The sequence below is a fragment of the Crotalus tigris genome, unplaced genomic scaffold (assembly GCF_016545835.1).
Source record: "Crotalus tigris isolate CLP2741 ecotype Arizona unplaced genomic scaffold, ASM1654583v1 scf7180000017568.12009008, whole genome shotgun sequence".
In the NCBI taxonomy this organism is placed as follows: domain Eukaryota; kingdom Metazoa; phylum Chordata; class Lepidosauria; order Squamata; family Viperidae; genus Crotalus; species Crotalus tigris.
Window position 1 is genome coordinate 7,115,639 of NW_024096478.1, and position 24,427 is coordinate 7,140,065.

A 24,427-nucleotide genomic window follows, 5' to 3' on the forward strand; every position below is an offset into this window, starting at 1 on the left:
TGCCACAGTTTCAATAACTGCAGTCAAGTGAACTCTTTTATTCACAATTCATACGTGGAAAGAATCAAGTGTGGTACAATTTAGGACTGGAAACAGTATTTTCAGGTTTTCACTATAATACAGGTTTAGATAATATACTTTGTATTGCTTATAAACAAGTTTGCAATTTCCAAATTATGATGCATAACGTTTATTATAGAACAGATTCTGCTGTTTCATTTCTCTATAAACAAGTAACTGACAATGCAAAATTATTAGCATCACTGAAGAACCAAATTTTTGCTAGTCTATCTTCAGTATACTCTCTTCAATAACATTATTAACAACCAAAAATAAATGCTTACCTATATGTATTCTAATTACAGCTGCATAAAGCCCTCCAAATCATCTTACAAAAATGTAAACAATATATAATCAAAACACAGAAATATCAAATTAGAAACTAAAAATATTTTAAGAATTTAATAACTGTATAATACTGATTTGTGCATATTCATCCAATAATTATTTGATTAACTAAGTATTATAATTATTTTTTAAGCTGTCAACACCTATAAGCTTAGAATCTCAAGAAAATGTTATATAGGGTACACAAGGAAAAAAGCACAAATGAATAATATAAACTACAATCCTGAGTTTCCAAGTGTACCAATAGTATGCTTTTGTTTTCCTTCTAATTTCATATTACCATACTAGTCTTTGGAAGAACAGCAAACATTGTCAGTATAAACTAAAATGTTAATCAAAGAACTGAAAACTCATCAGATGCTAACTATAAATGCTAAATAACTGAAACAATGCAGTCAATTTAGACATTAAACCAAATCATAATAGGTTTTTCTTTCTCTGTGCCTGAACTGAATAATCAGCTCTATCAAACTTTATTCACATTTCTATTAAAAAAAAAAAAAAAAAAAAAAATTCTTTAGACCAGGGGTGTCAAACTGCCGGCCCGCAGGCTGGATGCGTCATGCCAAAACCGCACCCACCCCATTGTCGGCAATGGGAAAAAAGTCATGATATGTTGTGACATGTCACGTGATGTTGCAAGTTTGACACCCTATGCTTTAGATCAACTTTATTAAATAAGCTACAGTGGCTGAGTCCTAACATCATGCTACGCCACAAACCAAGTTTTATAAACCATAACTTTATATTAAAATAAAATATAAAACCGACAAAAATATTTTTTATGTACAGACAGAAAAGTTTAAATTGACTCAGTAAATGTAACAAACATTTATTAAAAGAACATTTAGAACATAGACAAAATTATACAATATTCAAATTTAGTCTTGGGTAATTCAATGCTATTTATTTCTCTAAGCAACTGGATACTCTCCATTTACCATGATATAAACATTAAAACAAAATTTCACCTTCATTTAGCAAGACTAGACATACTAGACCAGTGGTTCTCAACCTTTTTAATGCCGCGACCCCCCCCAACCGGTCGTAAGTCGAGGACTACTCAACCGGTCGTAAGTCAAGGACTATTCAACTGGTGCAGCACCGTTTGCAGAATGGGACTTTTGGCGGGCTCAGCAGGGCAGAGACAGCCTGGACAATTCCTATTGGCTTTTGAAAGCCAATAGAATTAGACTCTATTCAAGAGAGTCTATTCTATTGGCTTTCAAAAGCCAATAGAATAAAAGGGAGTAGCACAGCTAAGGAAAAGGGGGGGAAAATGGCGGACTGCGTTGTTTGGCGACCCCCGTGAAATGGTCGTTCGACCCCAAATGGGGTCCCGACCCACAGGTTGAGAACCACTGTACTAGACAATATTCGATCCTTATAGATCAATTGATCTGACAAAACTAAACAAAAACTAGTTTAAGTACCATACTTCATCCCATATTTTATTTAATTGCTTTAGCCACATAAGTAGAAATAAAAAGTCCACAGCACCCTTCTTTTCACCTCAGAATTACAAAAACTTATAAAGTAGTAGTTCATGTTGAGTGCTACCAACAAGCCAGATTGACAAAAAACAGAGAAAGTATTTAACGGTTTTTAGAAAACTCCCATTATGAAAGTATTTGTTTCATCTGCCTCCTATACTATCTTCCAGGAATTCAAGTACAATACATCCTTTTTTTTTTCCTTTTTGGAAGATGCTTAAAGGATTGTAAAAGAAATTATCAGCTTCTCTTTTTAAAAATAAAAGCACCATAGACCTTACTCTGAGAGGTGGTTAAGATCTGGATTAGGTGTGGAAATCCAAACTCCAGTTTTCCCTAAGGCACAAAAAACTAGTAGATGACCTTGGCCAATCACTTTCTCCTAGTCCCCAAAGAGCATCAGCTCTGTGACAAGCTGGCTGAAAAGCAAGCCCTTCATCAACTCATGCACTGATGGCTTTGCTGTGGGAACAAACACAAAGCAACCAAGCAGACCCAGCAACCAAGCAGGACAAATGCTAAAAACAACCACTATCATCATAGACTGTAATCTCCCACATATCCCTTTTCAAATCAATTATCTCTACCAAGACAGGAGGAAATTCATGCAGAAAATGAAGGCCACTAACTCAGATTGGGTTTGTTTCAAAGTAAACTTCTTAATCTCAATTGTGTATGCCTAAATCTACTCATGCCCCCAAAGTCAGCAACATTCTTCTAGGACCCAATATTTAAAGGTTTACCTACGGATTACCTCCTTTTACTTCCTAACACCTGGCATGATGATAAAAACAAACAATAAAAAAAAATGGCAATTTCTACCTAGTAGTAGTAGACCATTAAAGGCAAGGAGGGAACTGCTAGTCAGAAAAGGAGATGCATCCTGAAAAAGACACATACAAGAAAACTGCTGTGCCTGATTGCCAGTATTTGCATCTTAAAAGTAAATTGCATTTCACATCAGAAGCAATAAACTACATAAATAATCATAAAGTTATTTTCACATACTTGCTGAACAACAGAATTGTTTTTATACTAAAAGGGCTAAAGGGAACAGAGTAATAACAAAAAGCAAAATCCACAAATTTGAACATCCCTTTACAGCAAAATGCACTGCTTACTAAATCAATACTATACAAAAGTATAAAACAGAGTACACATGTCAATCTGTCTAGCAAGCTAATTAGCATAGTATTTTGAATTTTAAATATATCTGAAGTCACCACAAACTGGCACAAGAGACTACTGAATGCAATTAAGATAACAGATCAGCAAGCCAATCAGAACTTCCATTTTGGCCTTTCAAAATGTTCACATAAACAAAAACTATGTTTTTGAGCCTATATTCAAACAACCAAGCAAATCAGTGGGCCAATCAAACCTGTATTATACTGATACTTTCTACATTTATATTTCACCTGTTTTTCTAAAGAAAGTTATACACGTAACAAAGGTAGATGAACTCCAACTTCCTTACGGGAATCTTTATCAAAAGAAACCCAAAATACCAGTGGTTCACTTTCTTGACAGTTGAGGAAATAAGTTCCTTAAAATCCCTCTTGCTTTGTCCCAAAACTTCACCTCCAGATCACCCTATCCAGCCTAAGTCAATAGCAATAGGGGCACAGCAGGTCGTTCCAGCTCTACCAGCCTAGAAAGGAAAATTCAAAGTATAACACTCCAAGCTGAAAGGCAAAACACCCTTCCATTCAAAAACAGTATTTTGTTTTGTTTTGTATTTGAACCAAAATTTAGTGAACAAATGTGTTTTATTCCGAGACTAAATTGTTTTGTTCATCCTTTTTCAAAAGTCATGTTTTGCTCCATTCAAAATGTACATATTAACAAAGACTGGCACAAAGTCTTTGTTAATACATTTATCAAATCATATTTTGTATATATCATTTTAAAATTTATATAATCACTTAAATATCAATTTCCTTAAAGTATGTACACAAAAAATTCAAGACACCTAAATTATTTAAATCCCTCTGCAATTTTTCTTACAAACTTAGTACTGCAAATTCAAACTGATTTTTAACCAAAATCACCCAGCTGTAGAATGATTATAATTATTCCTACCATAGAAGAGAGCATTTTATCAAAATAACAAAAGACAGAACATAAGAATCTGTTGCACAATACACACAAATTTATCATCACAATTAAGCAGTGTAATTACAGCCGAGTTAGAGGGAGTAGTTGCTTTATATGAATGTGTCATCAAATAATCCCATATTCATTCTGTAAAAGACAGTTTTATGTCATAATACTTCTTTGCAGTTTATGAATTTCACAATTATACAGTCTCCTCTCAAGGCAAAGACATCAACATTTTATACTGTAATTTATAATGACAAAGGTTACTGATACAAAGAAAATTAATTCAGAATAATTATAACTAGCAATTTTTTTTAAAAAAAATCCAGATTTGCCAACATATACACACAAACAACTTTAGGTATAAATGACACATATCACAGTGCAAAAAATACGTAAGAGAAATAAAAACTCTTCCACAAAGATTTTAAAAAAATTGCAGTTTCTTTAGCAATCTGCATATATGCATGTTGTAATGTAATACTAGCAATATTCAAAATTAAACTCCAAATATTTTTCAGATATCTATGGCTTAGATCAACAGTTGTAAAAGTTTCAGATACTATAAAGTATTTTTATGAAAATATTCCTTGAATCTTTAATGCATTTCCCTTGTCTAGATATTAAATTCTTTCCATTTCCAAAATCAAGCAAATATACCTCAGAATAAGGTTCTAGAAAAGTATTGATCTTCAAAGAGGAAAAAAGAAAACAGCTGCTTCAACAGGAGTATATAATTAGTTAAGTGATGTATGGTGTTCACAGTAACAGAAAGGAGCTTCCACATAGCTTCTCTGCCTGGTCTTCACAAGCCCATTTTTCTGAATATCTCATTAATATTATTAGAAGGGAACAGAAAGAAATAACATGCCCTACTTCTCAGAAATGTTAAAGTACTGACATCCGCCATTTTCTCAGCAAAGGAGGAAGACATGTTGGAACAAAAACACAAAAGAGAGCAGCCATTTCTATTAGTACATCCCAGGAGTTGCCAGCTACTCCCACTGTATTTCAGAAAATGGTCAGAGAATTTAGTTGGGGGTATGAAGGGTGGGGGGAATGAGGCAGCCAAAAGTAAAGGAGCCTTCAATATCTTTTATACATGTAGTTTATCATAACCCTCGGTAACATATAACACTTCCTCTTAACGCTGAACAAAGTAAACTGATCCTTTAAGAGAAAAGTAATAAATATTCTACCTGCCTAAAGCTATAGTTCTTACCTTATATGAGGGATGCCGACTCCCCCTTGCAGAATCTTGTATAGTTTGCTTTCATATAACAGCTGGGGATGCCTGGCCTTCTGTGATTCTAACTTCACAGCTACTTCCTACAGTGGAAAAGGAGACATGGGTCAACAGTCCTACTAGTTAGGAGGACTACATCTCACTGCTTTACAAAATCTGAGAATAGGGAAAATGATTTGTATCATTCCCTAGGTCTTAGCAACCTCTGCAAATATACAATTTGTGTACAATGATACTTGTACACAAACCCATTCTTAAAAAGAATGCTATCAGGCACCTAAAGTTACTCTGTAATATGTTAAAATCATGTCCTATTTTTGGGGACAAGATCAGGATGACAACATGAAAAAAAAGTGCAGTCTTTCCACAAGAGTATTTTTACTGGTTCCCAGAAAATAATCAGAACGCCTATACGTATGTATTTACTTCACACGTTACTATCTACACCGAATGTGGGCATTATATGTAAAAAAAGGGTACTTCCCGATCCTTTGAATTAAACACTGCAATCCCACAATCTTAGTTTTTTTTTTTTTTGTATCCTGTCCACAGCATTTTAATTCCTATTTGGCAGAAGTATCCGCATTTATTTTAAACGTTACCAAAATGCAAAATCGAAGCACGGGAACGAAAACCCAACGGTACTCTCCAAACCTAATTAAAGAGGAAGATGACCAGACCTCAAAATAAAAGTGCAACCTGGGACAAACTCGACGACCTGGACTTCCACTTCGAGAGAAACAGCCCTTCCCCCCCCCTCGCCGCCACTCTTCCCACGCAATTGACACCCGGCCGGATCCGGAGCGCACGTGAGCCCGCCCGAGTAAACGCGATCTCTACCTACTGGCGAGGCACAAGACATCGAAGGAAGGAAAAAAGTAAAGGCCCGGGCACCGGTCGGCCCTTACCTCCCCGTTAGTGATATTGATGGCCAAGTATATGTCCCCGAAGGAGCCCGAACCAATCTTCCGCACCAGCTTGTATTTGTTCCCGACAATGAACTCGGCCTTGGAGCCGCTACTGCTCGCCATGGCGACGGAGGGGATGGGGGATGGGGGTTATTTCCCACGCCGAGAGCCCGCGAGTTCTTCTTCCGGGAGCTCCTGCTCGATCACGGCTAAGGACGGGACACGGGGGGGGGGGGAAACGCAGAGGAAAGGGCTTCGGACTCGGCGACTTGGATCGCGTTAGGCCTCTCTGGATGGTGGACGTCCAACACACTTTCCCGGCTGACAGCGCGCTTTTCTCCTTCTGAGGAACAGGGGCTCTCGGAGGGGGGGGGGAGGAAGGAAAGAGGGGAAAATAAAAGGCCAAGCGAGCCCGTCAGTCCGCCGCCACAGACTGGCGCTTCACTCGGCCGCCGCCATCTTGTCTGTCTGTCGCTCCCTCGTTTCCTTTCTCGCTGCCGATATCCAGGACACAAAATGCCTCCAGCCCGCGACCGACGCTTCTTCACCGCGCTGAGTACTCTGGGAAACTGGAGAGAAGACCAGCCTGCGCATGCGCCTCCCAAAGAGAGGAAAAGAGGACAAGCAGGAAGTATGTGTGATCTTAACGCCTCGGCTGGGCGAGGCCGGTTCAAAATATGCGCATGCGCAAAAGCAGCGGGCTTGTTCTTTGAAGCAGAGAAACCCCGCCCTCCCTTACATGGAATTAGAATTACGCAGTTACCATCGTTCCACACATGCAAAAAAGGTTTGTTACTGTACCTTTCAAGTACAAAAAAAAAAAGGGGGGGCTGGTCACGCGCATGCGCTTTCTGAAGCAAAGGGGGTTTAGGAGCATCGTGAGAATCGTGTGGCTAATATTCTGGTAAACTAGATTAAGCCCACTTGTACCTATTTGTGTCAGTTATATTGTGTGTGTGTGTATAGATATAGATATATAGATATAGATAGACACACACAATATAACTGGTACAGATAGGAACAAGTTGTATGTGTGTATGTAAGAGAGATAAGAGATAAACTTTATTGTCATTTTTATACTGTGGGCACAACTAGCACATATCAAAAATGAAATTTAGTTGCCCGCTCTCAATGTGAAACACATACATGACACACACCTAAACATACTATGAACAACATATGTATAGACTCACATCCCTACATATACGTAGCAATAAATATTAAATATTGTCCATCTTGAATATATAATGGAAGGAGGAAGCTTGAGAGTTTGCAAGGTTAATGCTGTATGGAATGAAACTCTGGCTGAATCTGGATGTTCTGCTTCGGATACCACGAAGCCTCCTCCCAGAAGGTAACAAGGAAAACAGGTCATGAAGAGGATATGTAGTGTCCCAGATAATCTTATGGACCCTGCTCAAGCAGCACTTCTGTGCTACAGTATGTCCTGGATGGGAGGGAGGGAACTGCCAATGATCTTTTCTGTCATTCTCACCTTCCTGTCTGAAGCAGTGATGCCTCCAAACCAGACTGTGATGCTGTATGACAGGATGCTCTCAATTGTCCCCCTGTAGAAAGTGGTCAGGACAGGGGAAGGAAGATGTGCTTTTCTAATGCGGCGCAGAAAATGCAGGCGCTGCTGTGCCCGCTTCACCAGTTTCTCACTGTTGAGCGATCAGGTCAGCCTACTCGTTAGCTGCACACCCAGGAATTTGATGCTGGTAATATATATATAATATGTGTGTATATATCTACACACACACACACACACACACACACACACACACACACACACACATACTGCCCTCATGTTCATCAACACTTTTTCTCAAGTAAAGAGGTAGGCAAAACCAAACCCAGAAATTGGAGAACTATGCTATTGCATACAGAAAATATAGTATGAGTATTGTATATTAATTCAGCAAAGGTTAATCGTTCCTTCTCTGAGGTACATGATGTGATCATTATTTTCTCTTCAAAATGAGAGGATAAATGAATAATGAAGTGAAAGCTCTTAGGAAATTTTCAAAAGTAAAGGGATATTTATAGTGCTGTTTGGATACATCCCTTATGACAATGCAACCATTATTTATACATGTATATATAATTATCCCTAAGATTTTATGTGGCCAACAATAAAATAAAACCATAAACAATAAACATTAAAAATTGACAGGATAAGATATACAAGTAGTCCTCAACTTAAGACCACAATTGAGCCCTAAATTTCTGTTGCTAAGTAAAACATTTGTTAAATGAATTTTGCCCAATTTTATGACCTTTCTTTCCACAGTTTTTAAGTGAATCGCAGTTATTAAGTTAATGATGCAGTTGTTAAGCCATGGATTGTTTAACCCGTGCTTTTTTTTGTAAAAAAAAAAAAAAAAAGGTGCCGGAACTCATGAACAGCTCCAGCTGCAGTCGAAAGCCCTTTTTTTGGGGGGAGGAAACGCTTAGGGAGCTTCCGAGGTGCAGATCACGTGAGCAGGGTCAGCTGATGGACGCCATTGCCACAGCTTTTGAGAGGGCACTTGTTTGTAGCTGGCATGTTTTCTGCCACCTCGTCCTCCTCCACTTCTGATGACACAGAGGCTTCCTCCGGAACCAGAAGGACCAAGGTGGTGTTGGAGCTGCTGCTTTGAGATTGCACCTGGTTCCTCGAAGAGATTCGCTCCAGGAGCCAGTCCTAGTCCCTGGTGGCCAACACGGGGGTGAGGACAGGCGGTGGTGGTGGTGGGAGCCTCATGAACCAAGGCAGAGAAGTGGGTCTGCTTTCAGGGCCGTGGAAGTGTTTCTGGGTCAACCTTCGATGCCCCTGATTTTCCCGGGCAGCTTCCTTTCACTGAGCCAGAGCTTTACTCGCACAGGCAGCTTAGAAGGAGCCGGTTCTTCCATTCAAAAAACGGTGCCAGAACACCGTCCCGTGCGTTCTATGACAAAAAAGCACTGTGTTTAACTATATAGAATGAGCCACGGATGGCTGGACTTAGATTAACATATAACACAGTTTGCAACCATAATAGCTGTTTTATGCCACCCAGAATCCTTTGGCAGAGGGTGGATTATAAGTAAAATAAATACCCATGACCAATCCAAGAAGACTTTATTATGTCTATAGCATGCCTCAAGCAAGGTAATGTGCAGAATTAATAAGAAAAGAATGCAAAGAAGAGCAATAAGCATGATGCAAAATCCTATGAAGAATAATTAAAATGCCTGAATAAATTTAGCTGAAGAAGGAGAGACATGATAATGGTCTTCCAGTACTAGACTAGAGCTGCAGTGCTTATGAGGAGGACAAGAGGTAATAGGGACAAGTATTAGCGAGAGAGATTCAAAATGAGGAATTTCCCACTTTCTAGATTTGCAGGTGTTCCATTAGAATAGAATAGAATAGAATAGAATAGAATAGAATAGAATAGAATAGAATAGAATAGAATAATAGAATAATAACTTTATTGTCACTTAGAATGTACACTAATCGGCATATATTAAAATGAAATTACTGAAGGTTTTCAAACAAAGGTTGAAAATATTTGTTTCAATGGTTTGAGGATTTATGCCTCTAACTTGGTTGTCCTATCAATCCTATGATTCTAAAGAAACTCAACATGTATGTGTCCCTTGTCCCATACAATGCTTTAACCAAGCTTTATAACTTAACCATATTGTCTGAATCTAGTTTGGCTGCCATTTGTCCTTTCTGGAACCTGGAATTTCTGACCTCTGGAATTCAGTTGTATAGGAGTAATATACTCTGCAGTTCTGCAGAGTAAAGTTAGGCAACAACAAAATAACAAGGAAATCTTAATTCTAATGCATTTATTTAGTCATTAGTATTTCTATGACACTATACTTCAAACTGAAGATATTTTATTGTTTTAAATTTATTTTACTTTCAGAGCTTATTCAGGTGAACGTATCAATGTACATTTAATTTTTTTTTCTTAATTTATCCCATGTTACCGATATGCATACATGGCAAAATGGCTGAAATAGCTTTTATGTTTAGTTTCATTTTGTTTTGTTTTTCCTCTCAATAAAACAAAAGCTTGCATTCTGGATGTGCAGCTTATTCCAGCTTATTTACTTCCTAATATTTTGGTATGAATATGTATAGTAAGCATATGAATAGTAAGAATATTTTTGAAAATTTTAAAATGAAACAAATAGAGCTATCGTTCATATAGCTGCAAAAATCTATCCACCTTGATGTTACCAAAGATACAACTCTGATAGGGTTGCTCAAGAAAGAGGATGTTTATCAACTGGAAAAATAAAATGGGAAATTATCCTTCTTTCTCCATAAGAAGATTCATTCTAGGGCGGTGATGGTGAACCTTTTAGAGACCGAGTGCCCAAACTGCAACTGGTTTCTTACCGCCGCCCAGCTTGTTCCACAGCCTCATGGCAGCAGCACTGGGCAGGCGCGGCAAATGGCCGGTTTTGGCGCGAAGTGGCTGTTTACCTCTGGCTACGGCCATTTGCCGCCTTGTGCGTCACACCCAATGCCACTGCCACGAGGCCGCGGAACAAGCTGGGCGGAGATAAGGAACCAGTATACTGGTTTCTTACCACTGCCCGGTTTGTTCTGCGGCCTCATGGCAGTGGCATTGGGCAGGAGGTGGCAAACGTCCGGTTTCGGCGTGACGCAGCTGTTTGCCACCTCGTGTATTGCGCCCAATGCTGCTGCAATGCGGCTCGGCTGAAAGCTGCCATGGAACAAATGGGGCAGGTTTCGCCCTCGCCTGCCCATTCAGCTACAGCTTTGGTGGTTCTGCCTACAGAACCACCAAAGCAGCAGGTGGAGCGCCGGCCTGAAGAAGGGACTTATTTCATGTTCAAACCAATTCATTGTGGAAGTTTCTCCATTTGCATTCCAACCTACTCATGCACTTCATTGCTCTTGTTTGCTTGGTAAACCAAGAAACTAGTGATTGAGCTCTGCTGGAAGGAAGAGGGTACTTAGAAATGACAGTGCCAAGTGACCAGTCCATTTCAATATTCTACAGATCAACCAGAGCTTCAGCATCAGTATCAGTATCAACTGCTGAAGCTCTCCAAATGCATTAAAAAAACAATCCAGATCCATCAGATACCTAGATTAACTCATTTCTGCAGAAGCTTACTGCAACTGGCCAGAAAGCAATCTGGCCATGACACCATAGAGCTTTGCCATCTCACAGAACACCCTCACCAGTCAGAATACCAAATTCAGCACATGTCCTGTTGCATGCATGGAGCCAGATACAGGTTACTGTAGCTCAATGGACGTCATAGCAGATCCCTGTTGAGTCAACAATTGTGGTATGGGAAATGAAATCTCACGGGACAAAGGCTCTAGAACAGTGGTTCTCAACCTGTGGGTCGGGACCCCATTTGGGGTCAAATGACCATTTCATGGGGGTCACCAAACCACGCTGTCCGCCATTTTTTTCCCTTTCCCCTAGCTGTTCTACTCCCTCTTATTGGTGGCCACACCCACTTGGGGGTCACCACAACATGGGGAACTGTATTATGGGGTCACGGCATCAGAAAGGTTGAGAACCACTGCTCTAGAATTATGAGACATTACAGCTCTAGAGTTGTGAGGGATTACAGCTAGTTCAGGAAAAGTGTTGTTGAGTAAGGTAGACAGTACATGAACAGAATCCATACATATTCTGGCCACCAAAATACAGCAAGAAGCACTCTGCATTGGCAGATTTTGGACAGAGCTTCTGGCTGGTCAGATGGAATTCCTATAAACCATAGCTGTGCTAACTTTGACCTGCTGCGACACCGAGTATCCCAGCAGACAGAAAAAATATTAACTAATATTTAGTGGGATAACATTTTAAGGATCTCCCAAAGGGACAAGCATCTCACATAGGAATTGATTTTACCATACTATCCCAAAATGGCAATTGTTTTCTCTCAGAGAAAAGGTGATACACCGGCTCCAACTGGATCAATTTAGAAGTCTAATCCTGCAAACATTCTCATAGCTTCTTTTTTCCAAATGGATACTGAAAAATAACCACATTTAAACATATTGATTTGAACTATAGAAATGCAAACATGCAGAGTCAAACAGACTTCCTTATCAGAAATAAAGGATGGGAAATATACAAATGTTGTTCTTTCCTACTCATAAACTTTGAAATATATAACATCTTTATTTCTTTGTGTCCATGCTGACATTTATAACCATAACCTAGATAAATTGAATGTCCAGTTTTTAAGAACCTTCTTTAAGTGAGTAAATAACACTGAAATCAATGTAATAATGTAAGTTTATAGATGGGGCTGAGTGAAGCATTTTTTGAGTTCACATGTTTTATTGCCTCAGCAATATATATATATATTGTTTTACCTTACTAACTCATGATTTATCTATTCGTACTCTCAGCTTTTTTTGTATTGTAAGTACTGAAAATTATATTCAATTCATTGTAGCACTCTATTGTTCTCACATTTATTGTGGTTCTCAACTAAAAAACAGAGCTCCTGCTTTTGTTTTCTTGTCCTCCTGCTTTTCTCTGTATCTCATAACACAACAAACAGGAAGCATCTGGTTAACAAAACAGTCCATAATTGAACAATATACATACAAAAACAATTTGCATCAACTGCAAGTTTTAAAAAGTGACCGGCTTCAATCTAGTTTTTCACTTGTATCAGAAATGCCCTACTCAGTTTTAAGTAAAATTAAAATCTCCTGACATTTAGAAGAGAAAAGGTAGGTATTAGGGATTATAAATTTGATCTGACAAATGGCAAAAAAAAGGAATCTATTTAATCTTTTCTTGTAAAGTTTTTTTTTGTGTGTGTAGTGGTCATTATTTGAAGTTTTCGATCAGAAAGCCATTATCTGAAGACATGGTGGCAAGGACAGCTATGCGACCCCATGGCAGACCCAAGAAAAGGTGGATGGATCACATGAAGGAGCACATGAAATACGTAGGCATCAGCCCTGAAGATGCCCTGGATGGACTCAAACGGAGACAGCTTTGCTGACAAACACATCCTGCCATAGTGCAGGAATAATGTTTCATGTTTTGGATGAAAAAATATACATGCTAACATTGCAGGACTTAAAAAAAAAACTCTTGAAAAATGATATACGTGATCTGTGATGCCAGGTCCATATTTTTTCCATTAAACTAAGATCTTCCTAGACCTCAAGATTTAAGTCTCTGTACTTAATGGATATTTACTAGGACTTTGAGCTCTCTACAAGCTTCTTGGAAAGATAGGTATATATGCAGATATCTAGACTGACATCTCTATTCCATTTTCTAGTTCCAAGAGAATTTCAAAATAGCTTATGAAAAGGTTTTCAAAATAATATCTCTCTAAAAGAATAGAAAAGCAGAAAATATATTATTTATATGGATTCGGCATTTTTTGGGAAAGATTTCCTGCCCTTATTTTTTCCTAATGTTATTCCAGGCAACAGCACACAAGAAATCTAAAGTTTGGGGAAACCTGTCCTGTACAATTAAACCATTTATTAAGACATAGCAGGAAATCCAGGAGGAACTTATCAAACAAATAGGATCACATTTACTTGGAAGTTCTTTATTTCAAGTATGATGTTTGTTTTTATTTTTTGGCATCAAAAAGACAGTGAGCAAACTGTCTCAGCAGCAAATGCAAAATAGAGAAGAATTCTTCCAGGTGTGCTGATTAATGTTATTTCCCCGTGCTCACTATTCTGCCCATCCCCATTCAGATGAATAAAGTTGGTCCTATTGAGAGTTGCTAACCAATTATATTTGCCAAAGTCAATAATATTTCTTTACCATTTAACTGTGTGAAATTTTTTTTGGGAATAAATCTGTAAGTGAAAAGCCACTGTTAAAAAATCATTTAAATTAAGCACTAAATAACATAAAAACCCAAAATGAAAAGATCAAGTGGATATTTTAACTTGCCATATATTTTTGCCAGTAATTGTCCTGTTTTAAGCTAGCTGAAACACACATACATTGTCAGATTCCAGATCAGTGCTAGACTTTGAATTATGGCTTGTAACATTAATCTAAGCACAATCCTTTTTAATAAATTGTGGTTTTTTTTTTACAGAATTCTGTTTACCAATATTGGTATGCAGGGCATTATTTAGAGAGATGAGTATGTATGTAATGAAGCACATCTGTTTGAGGAAAGGGCTACTTTTGTTTCTGTTTGTTGTCAAATATGGTGACTTGATTAAGTCAACTGCTTAATCGAGGAAGCACAAGTTGAAATTGTCTGAAATTGAGTTCAGAGCCTGCTTGTAAATAGAGGTGCATAGGATTGCACCTCTTTCTTTACAGGTGGTTCTAGAGTTATGATCACAACTGACCCCAAAATTTCTGTTGCCAAGCAAGACGGTTGTTAAGTGAATTTTGCCCCACTTTACAACCTTTTTTGCTACAGCTGTTAAGTGAATCACTGAAGTTGTAAAGTTAGTAATACAGTTGTTTAAGTGAATCTGGCTTCCCCATTGACTTTACTTATCAGAGGGTCGCAAAAGGTGATCACATGACCCTGGGACACTGCAACCGTGATAAATATGAACTAGTTGCCAAGTGGCTGAATTCTGACCATGTGACCCTGGGGAATGCTGCAACGGCTGTAAGTTTGAAAAATGGTCATGTCACTTTTTTTCAGTAACGTAACTTTGAACAGTCACTAACTGAATTATTGTAAGTCGAGGCCTACCTGTAGTTGTTTTTAAAACACACACATATCAAGTTACATTTAGCACCTCTAATTCACTACTATTTTTGAACTCTATGAGTGATATTTTCCCTTCTTGGTTTTCTTAGCACTTAGTATTAAAATAGCATTATACATTTTGGCCCATCCAGGCCAGTGTAATTAAATCTCCCTCCTCTTCTTGATCAACTCCTAGCTGTTCTAAATTTCTCTTGCAATATGTATGCAGCTTTTTTTTTTCCTGGAGACGTTTTTCATGCATTCTATTGGATGACTTTAAGCTGCTCTAATTTAGCAGTGCTTTGGGAACCTGATGCGTTCACACCCACGTTGCTTATTTTCTTTTTGAAGAGTTTTCTGTTATTTTTCCAGAGCTATTCTCTTGCTGTGTTCAGAAAATTGCCTGCTTTTTAGTTCTTTTTTTCTTGTATATTTGAGCCTCCTTTTGCTTCACACCTCTACTAAGTTTCCCTTAAGTTACAAAATACTGCTGACACAAGAATCAATTATATCTGTGAAGAGCTATCTGAAAAAAGTTCCAGGGATAGTTGATGTTTCTAATTAAAAAAAAAAAAAGAGTCATGATTAAGTCAAAATATATTTTGTGTTAGTTTGTTTATTCCTTGGATCATTATGTATGGGTCTTCAATAATTAAAAAAGCAAACAAGGCACTTCCTATCTCTCTTTATGAATGCTCTTTATGAGATTTGGGCTGTTTGGGAGCTGTTTTAACTTGACTTATATCTGCTTGCAGAATCAGGAAAAACTGGTCTCCATCTCATCGGTTGTAGGTAGACCATATATGGTATGGAAGAGCAAAGGCTCCACATTCTGGCTGTAAATTTACAATGTTATATAATAATACTGCCACCTAATGGATACCTGCATTATTGTTTAAATCTTATGTTGGTAGGTGATTGCTATTACAAAAAAAAAAAAAAAAAAAGCAGATAATAACAGAATAACAGAGCTGGAAGGGACCTTGGACGTTTTCTGGTCCAACACCCTGTTCAAGCAGGAGACCCTAACCTCGGCTCTTTTATGACTCATGGACTTCAACTCCCAGAATTCCTGAATCAGCATAGCTGACTCAGGAATTCTGGGAGTTGAAGTCCATGAGTCATAAAAGAGCCGAAGTTGCCTACCCCTGCCCTATACCATTCCAGACAAATGGCTGTCCAGTCTATTCTTAAAAGCCTCCAGTAATAGACCTTTCTATCCCTGCTACAAAGCTGCTGAAACCTTAAAAAAAAATTGCATAGCTTTGCTTTTTTCTCCTAAGACAATATTATTTCAAGTTAGAAATGTGTGTTAATTCAAAATGAGGTATCATTTCTAAATAAGCTAAAAAATTCCAACCTTTACATACATTGAGGCTTTGGCTTGTGGATCATATCTCAGAGTTATTGCTTTTTCATAATGTTTTTATTAAATTTTTATGGAAAAGAGAAAATGAACAAGAGAGGAAAAAGGGAAAATAGAGTACAAATAAGGAACATGAAATTAAGCTAAAATGTTCAATCTTTCATTGATTTTTTTAAAGTTACTGAATACACTATATTGTTTTAAAACTACAAATGTTAAAATCTAAGTAATATCTGAATATCCATTAATAACAGCAGAACAAACCATAAGGTGAAACTTTGAACTATAGTAATTTGTGAGGAATTTAAGATTTAATATAATAGAAATATAAACTTCAGATGTGCTGCCACTCTGCATCTAGAGTTATAATCTATCTCTCACTAAAACCAACATGGGGAAAGTTTGAAGACTACCATTAGACATGAAAAAAATGTGGAATATATTTCTCTTCACTGCTTTTCATTTACAGCTGTTTTGCCTTGGTTACACAAGTTTTATGGACTGGTTCGGATGCTATGTCTCAATTTATGCATCTCATTAAACCAAGTTTAATAGATTTTGGTTTAGAGCGTGCCTGGTTGAGGAATTCTGGAAGTTGAAGTCCACGAGTCATAAAAGGGCCAAGTTTGGAGACCCCTATTTTAGAACATTGTCTGAATCTAGACATTTTGGTTTGTCAGCTGAAGTTTATGCTTTATTTAACACAGTGCTTCCCAAACTCGCGTGAAGTAACCAAAATTGTATAAAAGTGATTTTTCTTTGAATAAGGGGGGGGGGGAAAGAAAAATAGAAAAGAAAAAAAAATACGACAATCTGTATTTTGATTTACAATTATAAATCGACTTCTTTCTCTAAAGTTATATCAGGACTCTATACTGCATTTGTATCTGTAGTTATAGCAAAGGTTTTGTATTGTTCAGGGTCAAACCAGAAAATGCTAAAGCAGATTAATAAATAAATAAAAGGTCCCCGACCTTTTGGGCACTAGGACCAGTGCCATACAGAAAGGTTTTTCCATGGACTAGAGGAGGTATGGTTTTGAATACTGCCTGCATTCAGAGGATGGAGCTTTGCTTGTTTGTGTATGCTATGGATGGGGGGGGGGTCTGAGGACCTTTGTGGTAAAATACAGGGGAGAATTGGAGGCAGATGAACTATGACAGAATTGGTTAGATAAATTGCAGCGCTAAACGTATTCTTTCATTGCTTATAGCACCTACTTTACCTCTCTTTTCCTGCACTCTAGTAGGCAAACATTTTGGGATGAGGAGCACATTTGAGTTTGGGAACATGTATTGAGAACTCTCATAAAATGGCTTTTATGCATGTGGAAAAGATTAGTCAGTCATAACATGACTATTATGGAAGGTGGAATTAGTCACGGATCAAACTGGCCAACTTGTCCCTCACCATCCCATGTAATGCTACCTTAAATCTCCCTCCGATGCTACTATTTACCACTCTATCTTAACTTAGCCTTATTTTCTGGAGAGGTGGGTATATTTCCAAGCAAAATACTGAGTTGCATCTAATTATACAGTACTCCATTTAATAGAAGAACGCTTTTCATCTGTTCTCCAGCTTCCTTGTGAGTAGCGCCAGGTATGGAAATCAATAATTGGTTATCTGTTATCCTTTTCTCTACAAGATACTTAATTATCCTAAGTAAGAAACAATCATATTGCTTCCAACCACCTTTCCTTAGATCAGTGGTTCTCAACCTGTGGGTCAGGACCCCATTTGGGGTCGATCGACCATTTCACGGGGGTCGCCAAACAAGGCTGTCCGCCATTTTTTCCCCCTTTTCTTTGGCCACGCCCCTGGCACCCGGTGATGCATAAGTGGTTGGGGGTTACCACAACATGGGGGTTACCTGCAACATGGGGTTGCGGCATTAGAAAGGTTGAGAACCACTGCCTTAGATGCAACTAAGTCTAGGTGTGTACAAGTTTATAAGAAAAGTAGTCAGGAGGACAGCTAAATTTTTCTTGAGAGTTTTAGAATGAATATCCAAATTATAGTTCTGAACTATAGGAATACATCTATTAAACAAATGTATGATTAGAGAAAAGCAAGAAAACAAAATCAAACATGCAAAAGGAAACAACACTTTTATACACAACATTAGAATAAATGAAGTTTCACATTGCTCTAGACTAGAGTCATCCAAAAAAGCATACTCAAAATTCACATAAGATTTACACAAGATTCCACTTGACCACTTTTATATAATTTGAAAACAACACGTATTACAAAGTTTATGGAAATACAAAATGTATGAATAAGTAAGAAGATGCTGGATAAGTTTATCTCACAGACGTAATTTTTAATCGCATTTTTGTTTTAAAAAGTATGCTTTAATTTGACAGTTTTCTAATCATTACAGACAGCTTTGTTCTCCAAAAGAGTCCTAAATAGAGATGGCAGATATGCATTGCAGATACTAAATCCTCTGAAAATATTAAGTTTCTGTTGGTTTAATAAATTCAGATTAGAAATAGGTCTCAATAATTATCATTAGATTCAAAACTCCTGAACAAATTCTCCAAACCAACTATTACATTAATGGTTTCTATTGACGTCTCAATATACATTTTTTTTAAAAAAATCAAGTTACACTGTTTACAAGCTTAAATCTATGTTGTCTATTGTCCTTAATATATTTTGGGACAGAAAGAGTGATAATTTTATACTTGAATTCTCAATATTGTATTTAATTAAACATCATAATTATTCCCATTTTAGCTCTGTTATTTGCTGTTTTGCATCTCTCTGGCTGCAATCCCACCCAATTCAGATGAACATAGGACTGTATTGTCTTTAGCTGTAGAATTATGTTACCATCAAGTCAGAATTCTGACTGCCACACATAATCATACAATCAGTGCAATAAAGGCCTCCTTTCTTTACTGTCTTTCTTGGAGATGTTCAGTAACATCATTTGATGTAGAAGTAAATACCACTGACTTTAATAAAATGTATGGCCAGTAAGTTTGCTGAAAACTGTCCAAGTCTATTTAACATTCCATGAGATTAAAACCCATTGAATATAGTTGCCCTCATTTCTAGATAAAAGTGCTAGAAACATATTGTAAGTTTAATTTTTAGAGGTAACATTTCCTGTTCACAGATATACACAGTAAAGCAATAGATCAGCATGAAAAGCTCAACATGAAAGCATGCAGAAAACAAGCGTTTCTTAAAATTCCGTTTTTCTGTGAATTCTCAATGAAAGAAAAAAAAAAAACCTGCATAAGAAGCAATGACAAATAACAGGAAAGTTTGTACAAGTAGTCCTCGACTTGCAACAGTTCATTTAGCGGCCATTCAAAGTTACACCAGTGAAAAAAGTGGCTTCTGGCCATTTTTCACACTTATGACCCTTGTAGCATCTCCATGGTCACACGATCAAAATCCAGACGCTTGGCAACTGACTCATACTTGTGACGGTTGCAGTGTCTCAGGGTCATGTGATCCCCTTTAGCGACCTTCTGATAAGCAAAGTCAATGGGGAAGCCATATTCGTTGAACAACCGTGTGACTAACTTAACCACTGCAATGATTCACTTAGTAACGGTGACAAGAAGGGTCGTAAAATGGACAAAATTTACTTAACAAATGTTTTGCTTAGTATCAGAAATTTTAGGCTCAATTGTGGTAATAAGCTGAGGACTACCTATAATGATCATTTGTAAAGAGATGTGTTGATTAAGCATACTGTAACTGTTCTTTTTGAGTAATGGGTCTTTCTGGAATTTCATCAGGAACAAATCCAGCCAAAAGAGGATTTTCATCCTCTTTTCCATCTCCTGTCTTCATAGCCATATTGAGCTTGTGCCAAAACAATGGAATTTCCCGCTTATCTTCTGGCCATTTGAGGTAAGTTTTTGTCTTTAGCAATTTTCTCATTCTGTGATAGGGGGAAAGGTATTCAGCAGGAATGTCTTCCAGGAAGATAAGAACCAGGACATCCTTACGGTCATCAAAGATGCGAAAGCTTGCTACTTGTATCTCCTTGGAGCACCACTCGCTTTCCAGATAATGGCGACTTATTATACAAATAGTCTTCCTGCTGGCGTAGATATTATCTACAATGTTTTCAAGGATGGGCCGTCCTGGCTCAAAATCCCGTTGATGCAAGCAAACTTTCCAACAATATTGGTTTTCCAGAACTGGAAGTAGGTCATCCACTACCCACTTTTCATCATGGATGTTGAAGGAAAGAAATGCATCATAATCGTATCCCGTACCTTGCCTCTTCCTTTTTTGTTTCTTCTCAATATAATAAGCAAGCAATAGATGGAACATATAGACCATGTGCAATTTCCATTGATAAAAGAAGCAGACAAGCATAAGTGAAAGAACTGCTGTTGTGTTTGCAATAAACAGGATCAATTCATGATCAACAAAGCAAGAAGATGTGTTAAAAGTCCACAGTAGTTTTCCCTTATATGCTTGAGGGAAAGTGCAAATATACTCATAGAAATGGAGCACCTGAGTTTTAGGATTCTGTAATGACCACTGGAGAAACATTTGGTTGCTACAAGTACAAGTGAAAATATTTTGCCTGAGATCTAGGAAAAGAAGGGAAGGTAAAGTGCTTAATTGCTCTTCAGTGATAACATCTAGAAAATTTTCAGTAGCTCTGAAGAGAGTCAGTCTTGAAAGATTGGCATTGAGAAAAAAATTGAGAGATGTCAGCTTATTTCTATTCAGGTGCAATTCTTTCAGCTTTGATATAGGCTGGAATAAAGTATTGCTTAGTGAACTAAGTTTATTGTTGCTCAAATCAAGCTCTTGAAGAGTAGGAGTAAAGTTAAATGTCTCTTGCTCTAAAAAAGAAATGGCTAAATTGCCTGCATGGAGCTGTACAATGGATTCCAAACCGTCTAAAAAATTCACTGGAAAATACTTAAGTCCATTACCACCCTGGCTGTTTATCTTTAGTTTCTTTAAAGACCTCAAAAGTTTAAAGGGTGGATTGGCAAGCATTTTTGAGGATTCATAGCTGATACGATTATTAAAAAGGTCAAGATCTGCTAAAGAGCTTGCACCTTGAAAAAAGTCTCCCCGAAAAGGTTTTTTACCAATCCTGTTATATCCAAGAATAAGAATCTGTAGATTGCTCAGACCTTCAAAGGCTCCTGGTACTATTGTGTCAATCTTATTGTCTGCCAGATTAAGAAGCTGAAGAGAAGAAAGATGCTTAAAAATGCCCTTCTCTATGGTTTCCAAATCATTTTGCCTGAGCACCAACACTTCCAGTTTATTTAGGCTTCCTGAGAAAGGTTGTGTGATTGCTTTTAAAGAATTTTGCCCTAGATTTAGTTCTTGCAAATTGCTTAGATTATCAAAGTTATGTGAAGAGACAAAATCAATCTGGTTTCCATTGATGCAGAAGATCTTCAAATTCTTTAAATATCTGAAGTCATCAGAAGTAATTTTTTTGATTTCATTAAAGCTAAGATCTAGGCTTTCTAATAATGATACATTAGGAGTAATAATTGGTTCAGGGGTGGATATGTTGTTTGTCCAAAAACTGGAATGTAACAAATTCAGTGATAGAAAAGATGCCATTGGTAGGCTTTCCAACTTATTAAATGACATATTCAAAAACTTTAAATTTGTGCAATTTTCAAAAGCCCCTGCCTTAATGCTTGTGAACTTATTGCCTTGAAAGTTAAGACTTTGCACTTGCTGGTGCCATTGGCATACCTTTTCTATAAGGTTATCTGATTCGGTTATATTTAACTGGTTTAGGTAGATAATCTCTAACTGAGAACAATTCAGCATTTGGATCACTTTTGATATTTCAGATGGCTTCATTGCTATCCCTCCTAAGTATAAAGCCTTTAAGCCTTTTAGAAAGCAAGAGTCTTCTATTTCCCATAAAACAGAGTCATTGGCAATGACAAAAGATAAATCAAGTGAAAAAAGTCTGTGTAAAACTGGCGTTGTAATATTAATGAGGGAAATAGGATTGTAGGATACATCCAGCTCAAGAAATGGAGGAACACTAATAATTTCTTCAGTTGTTAAGTTCTGCAAGCCATTGTCTTTGATGTGCAACTCTCTTAAAGATCCCATATTTAAGACAGCATGCATAGCACTCAGGGTATACAATTTGTTTGAAGATAAATCAATTACCTTTAAATTCTCCAAGTTGGCAAAGGCAGAAGGATTGATCCTGTATATTTTATTGCTGGAAAGCAGTAAGGTGGTAAGATTCATGAGCCCGTCAAACATAAAACTGGAGAGAAGCTGCAGCTGATTTGCACTTAGGTTCAAAAACTCCAAGTGGCTTGTATGAATAAAAGTACCATCCTCAATTTTACTTATATTATTCTGGGAAATGTTGAGAGATTGCAAACGGCTGAAGTTCTTGAAGTCATTCTTTCCCAGACTTGATATACTGTTCTGAGATAAATCCAAAAACACAAGTTTAGTTGGTAGATAGGTTGGGATTTCTAACAGTTTCTGATTGTAGCACAGAACTTTTGTTTTGTTCCCAAAGGCGTTATGGACCTCACACTTGTTAAATGTGTAAGAAGTTACTGTTTGATCTTGATTAAGCACAAAAAGCCACATTGATAGAAGTGTCTGAAAAAACATTCTCTAAACAGTTTTTACAGCTCTGTGAGAGTTCAGAATATGAAAGGGTTGTTACTGCTGTGAAATATCTGTATATAATCCAGTTGATGGTGTAACAAGAGGAATGTTCTGAATGAGGAACATCAAAAATAAAATGTAAACTTTTTTTTTTTAGTGTGACATTTTCTTACTTTGCCTTCCTTGTGTTCATTAGAAAAAAAGGAAGCAAAACTGGTGAAGATGAATTTGCAATTTAATTTATGTTCTGGGTTTGGTTTAACAAGTATATAGATCAGGAGTCTTCAGACTTGGCCTTTTATGACTTGTGGACTTCAACTCCAAGAATTCCTCAGTCAGCATGCCTGGCTGAGGAATTCTGGGAGTTGAAATCCACAAGTCATAAAAGGGCCAAGTTTGAAGACCCCTGATACAGATACTTAAAATGGGTTTGACTGCAGATTCAATGTAACTATCTGTAGAAAAGTCTTCCTTCCTTCCTTCCTTCCTTCCTTCCTTCCTTCCTTCCTTCCTTCCTTCCTTCCTTCCTTCCTTCCTTCCTTCCTTCCTTCCTTCTCCTCTTCCTTCCCTTCCCCTCCCTCCCTCCTCCTTCCCTCCCCGTCCCTTTCCCTTCCTTCCTTCCTTCCTTCCTTCCTTCCTTCCTTCCTTCCTTCCTTCCTTCCTTCCTTCCTTCCTTCCTTCCTTCCTTCCTTCCTTCCTTCCTTTCCCTAATTATAAAGCTGATAGACCTTCCAGCCTTCAGTCTTGGGAAAGGTTCTTGAAAAGATGATCAAGTGCCATTCTAACTAGTGCCCTAATAGAAGCAGGTTATCTGAAGCCCTTTCAGTCAGGGTTCAGACCTCACTGATTTAGGGATCTTGATGGGAGGGGTGGAAAACTCTTTGGTCTTATTTAACTTCACAGTGCCATTCTATATTATCTACTTACTGCCTCCTAGCATTAAGGATGAGGAATAATCTCCTTTCTAAGTAGATGGTTCCAATTGGTGGAGAGAAGACAGGCGAGTGTAATGGATGCTACTGCAAAGTACAGAGTCTGTTTTTTAACAATCATATGTAATAACTAGGAGAGGTCATTTCAGATTCAGGCATCACCATTTATTTACTAACAGTATTTAAAAGCTGCCTGATCTATATGAACTCAGGATGGCAGCAACAGTTCCACTATACAATTAGAGCAGTCAATAGAAATAAGAAACTGTCTGTGATGGCCACTCAGATATAGCTAGAAGCTGAAAGCCTAATAGAAGAATACTAATTTAACTTGCTTCTGGAATGCAATGAGGATTGAAACCACTCATTCTTCTGGGAAAAAATATGTCCTATTGATTGAAGGGCACCACTGTCACCTGATTCTCAACTAATGTCCTTCACAAGGGAGTGTGGTTCAACAGGCTCTCACTAGATGTTTCTGCACTGTATGGGAAGATTCTATTTTGACAAGTTGTTATTAGTTATGTAAGATATCTCTGCCATAGAGACCTTGACTTAATATATGGAGGCTGGGCAAGCCTGGATGGATTAAAACAATAGACTGGCAAGATAGAATTACTGTTTGTCCATAAACACCTGACTTTCTGTTGTGTTTTTAATGCTAAATGGGATGCCAC

General features: G+C 37.6%; 3 protein-coding genes across 7 annotated transcripts in view; 1 reads left to right on the top strand and 2 right to left on the bottom strand.

The window, feature by feature from the left end:
• The window catches only part of CSNK1A1 (casein kinase 1 alpha 1), a 37,717-nt gene extending 30,977 nt beyond the window's left edge, over positions 1-6,740 (bottom strand). For all 5 annotated transcript variants that reach the window (XM_039352721.1, XM_039352703.1, XM_039352730.1 and 2 more), the window contains exons 1-2: positions 6,156-6,740; positions 5,224-5,330 (exon numbers count right to left, since the gene is read on the bottom strand). In XM_039352721.1, coding sequence (XP_039208655.1) covers positions 5,224-5,330; positions 6,156-6,278 — 230 coding nt within the window. In that variant the 5' untranslated portion in view covers positions 6,279-6,740. The remainder of the gene's footprint in view (positions 1-5,223; positions 5,331-6,155) is intronic.
• A 132-nt stretch (positions 6,741-6,872) lies between these two features.
• ARHGEF37 (Rho guanine nucleotide exchange factor 37) overlaps positions 6,873-24,427 on the top strand; it is an 87,824-nt gene continuing 70,269 nt past the window's right edge. The window contains exons 1-2 of the mRNA XM_039352659.1: positions 6,873-6,942; positions 19,974-20,088. The gene's annotated coding sequence lies outside the window, so the exon portion shown is untranslated. The remainder of the gene's footprint in view (positions 6,943-19,973; positions 20,089-24,427) is intronic.
• On the bottom strand, positions 19,918-23,100 carry LOC120311461 (toll-like receptor 13). Its single transcript, XM_039350991.1, has one exon. The coding sequence runs from the start codon at positions 22,819-22,821 to the stop codon at positions 19,918-19,920; it is 2,904 nt and encodes a 967-aa protein (XP_039206925.1). The 5' UTR covers positions 22,822-23,100.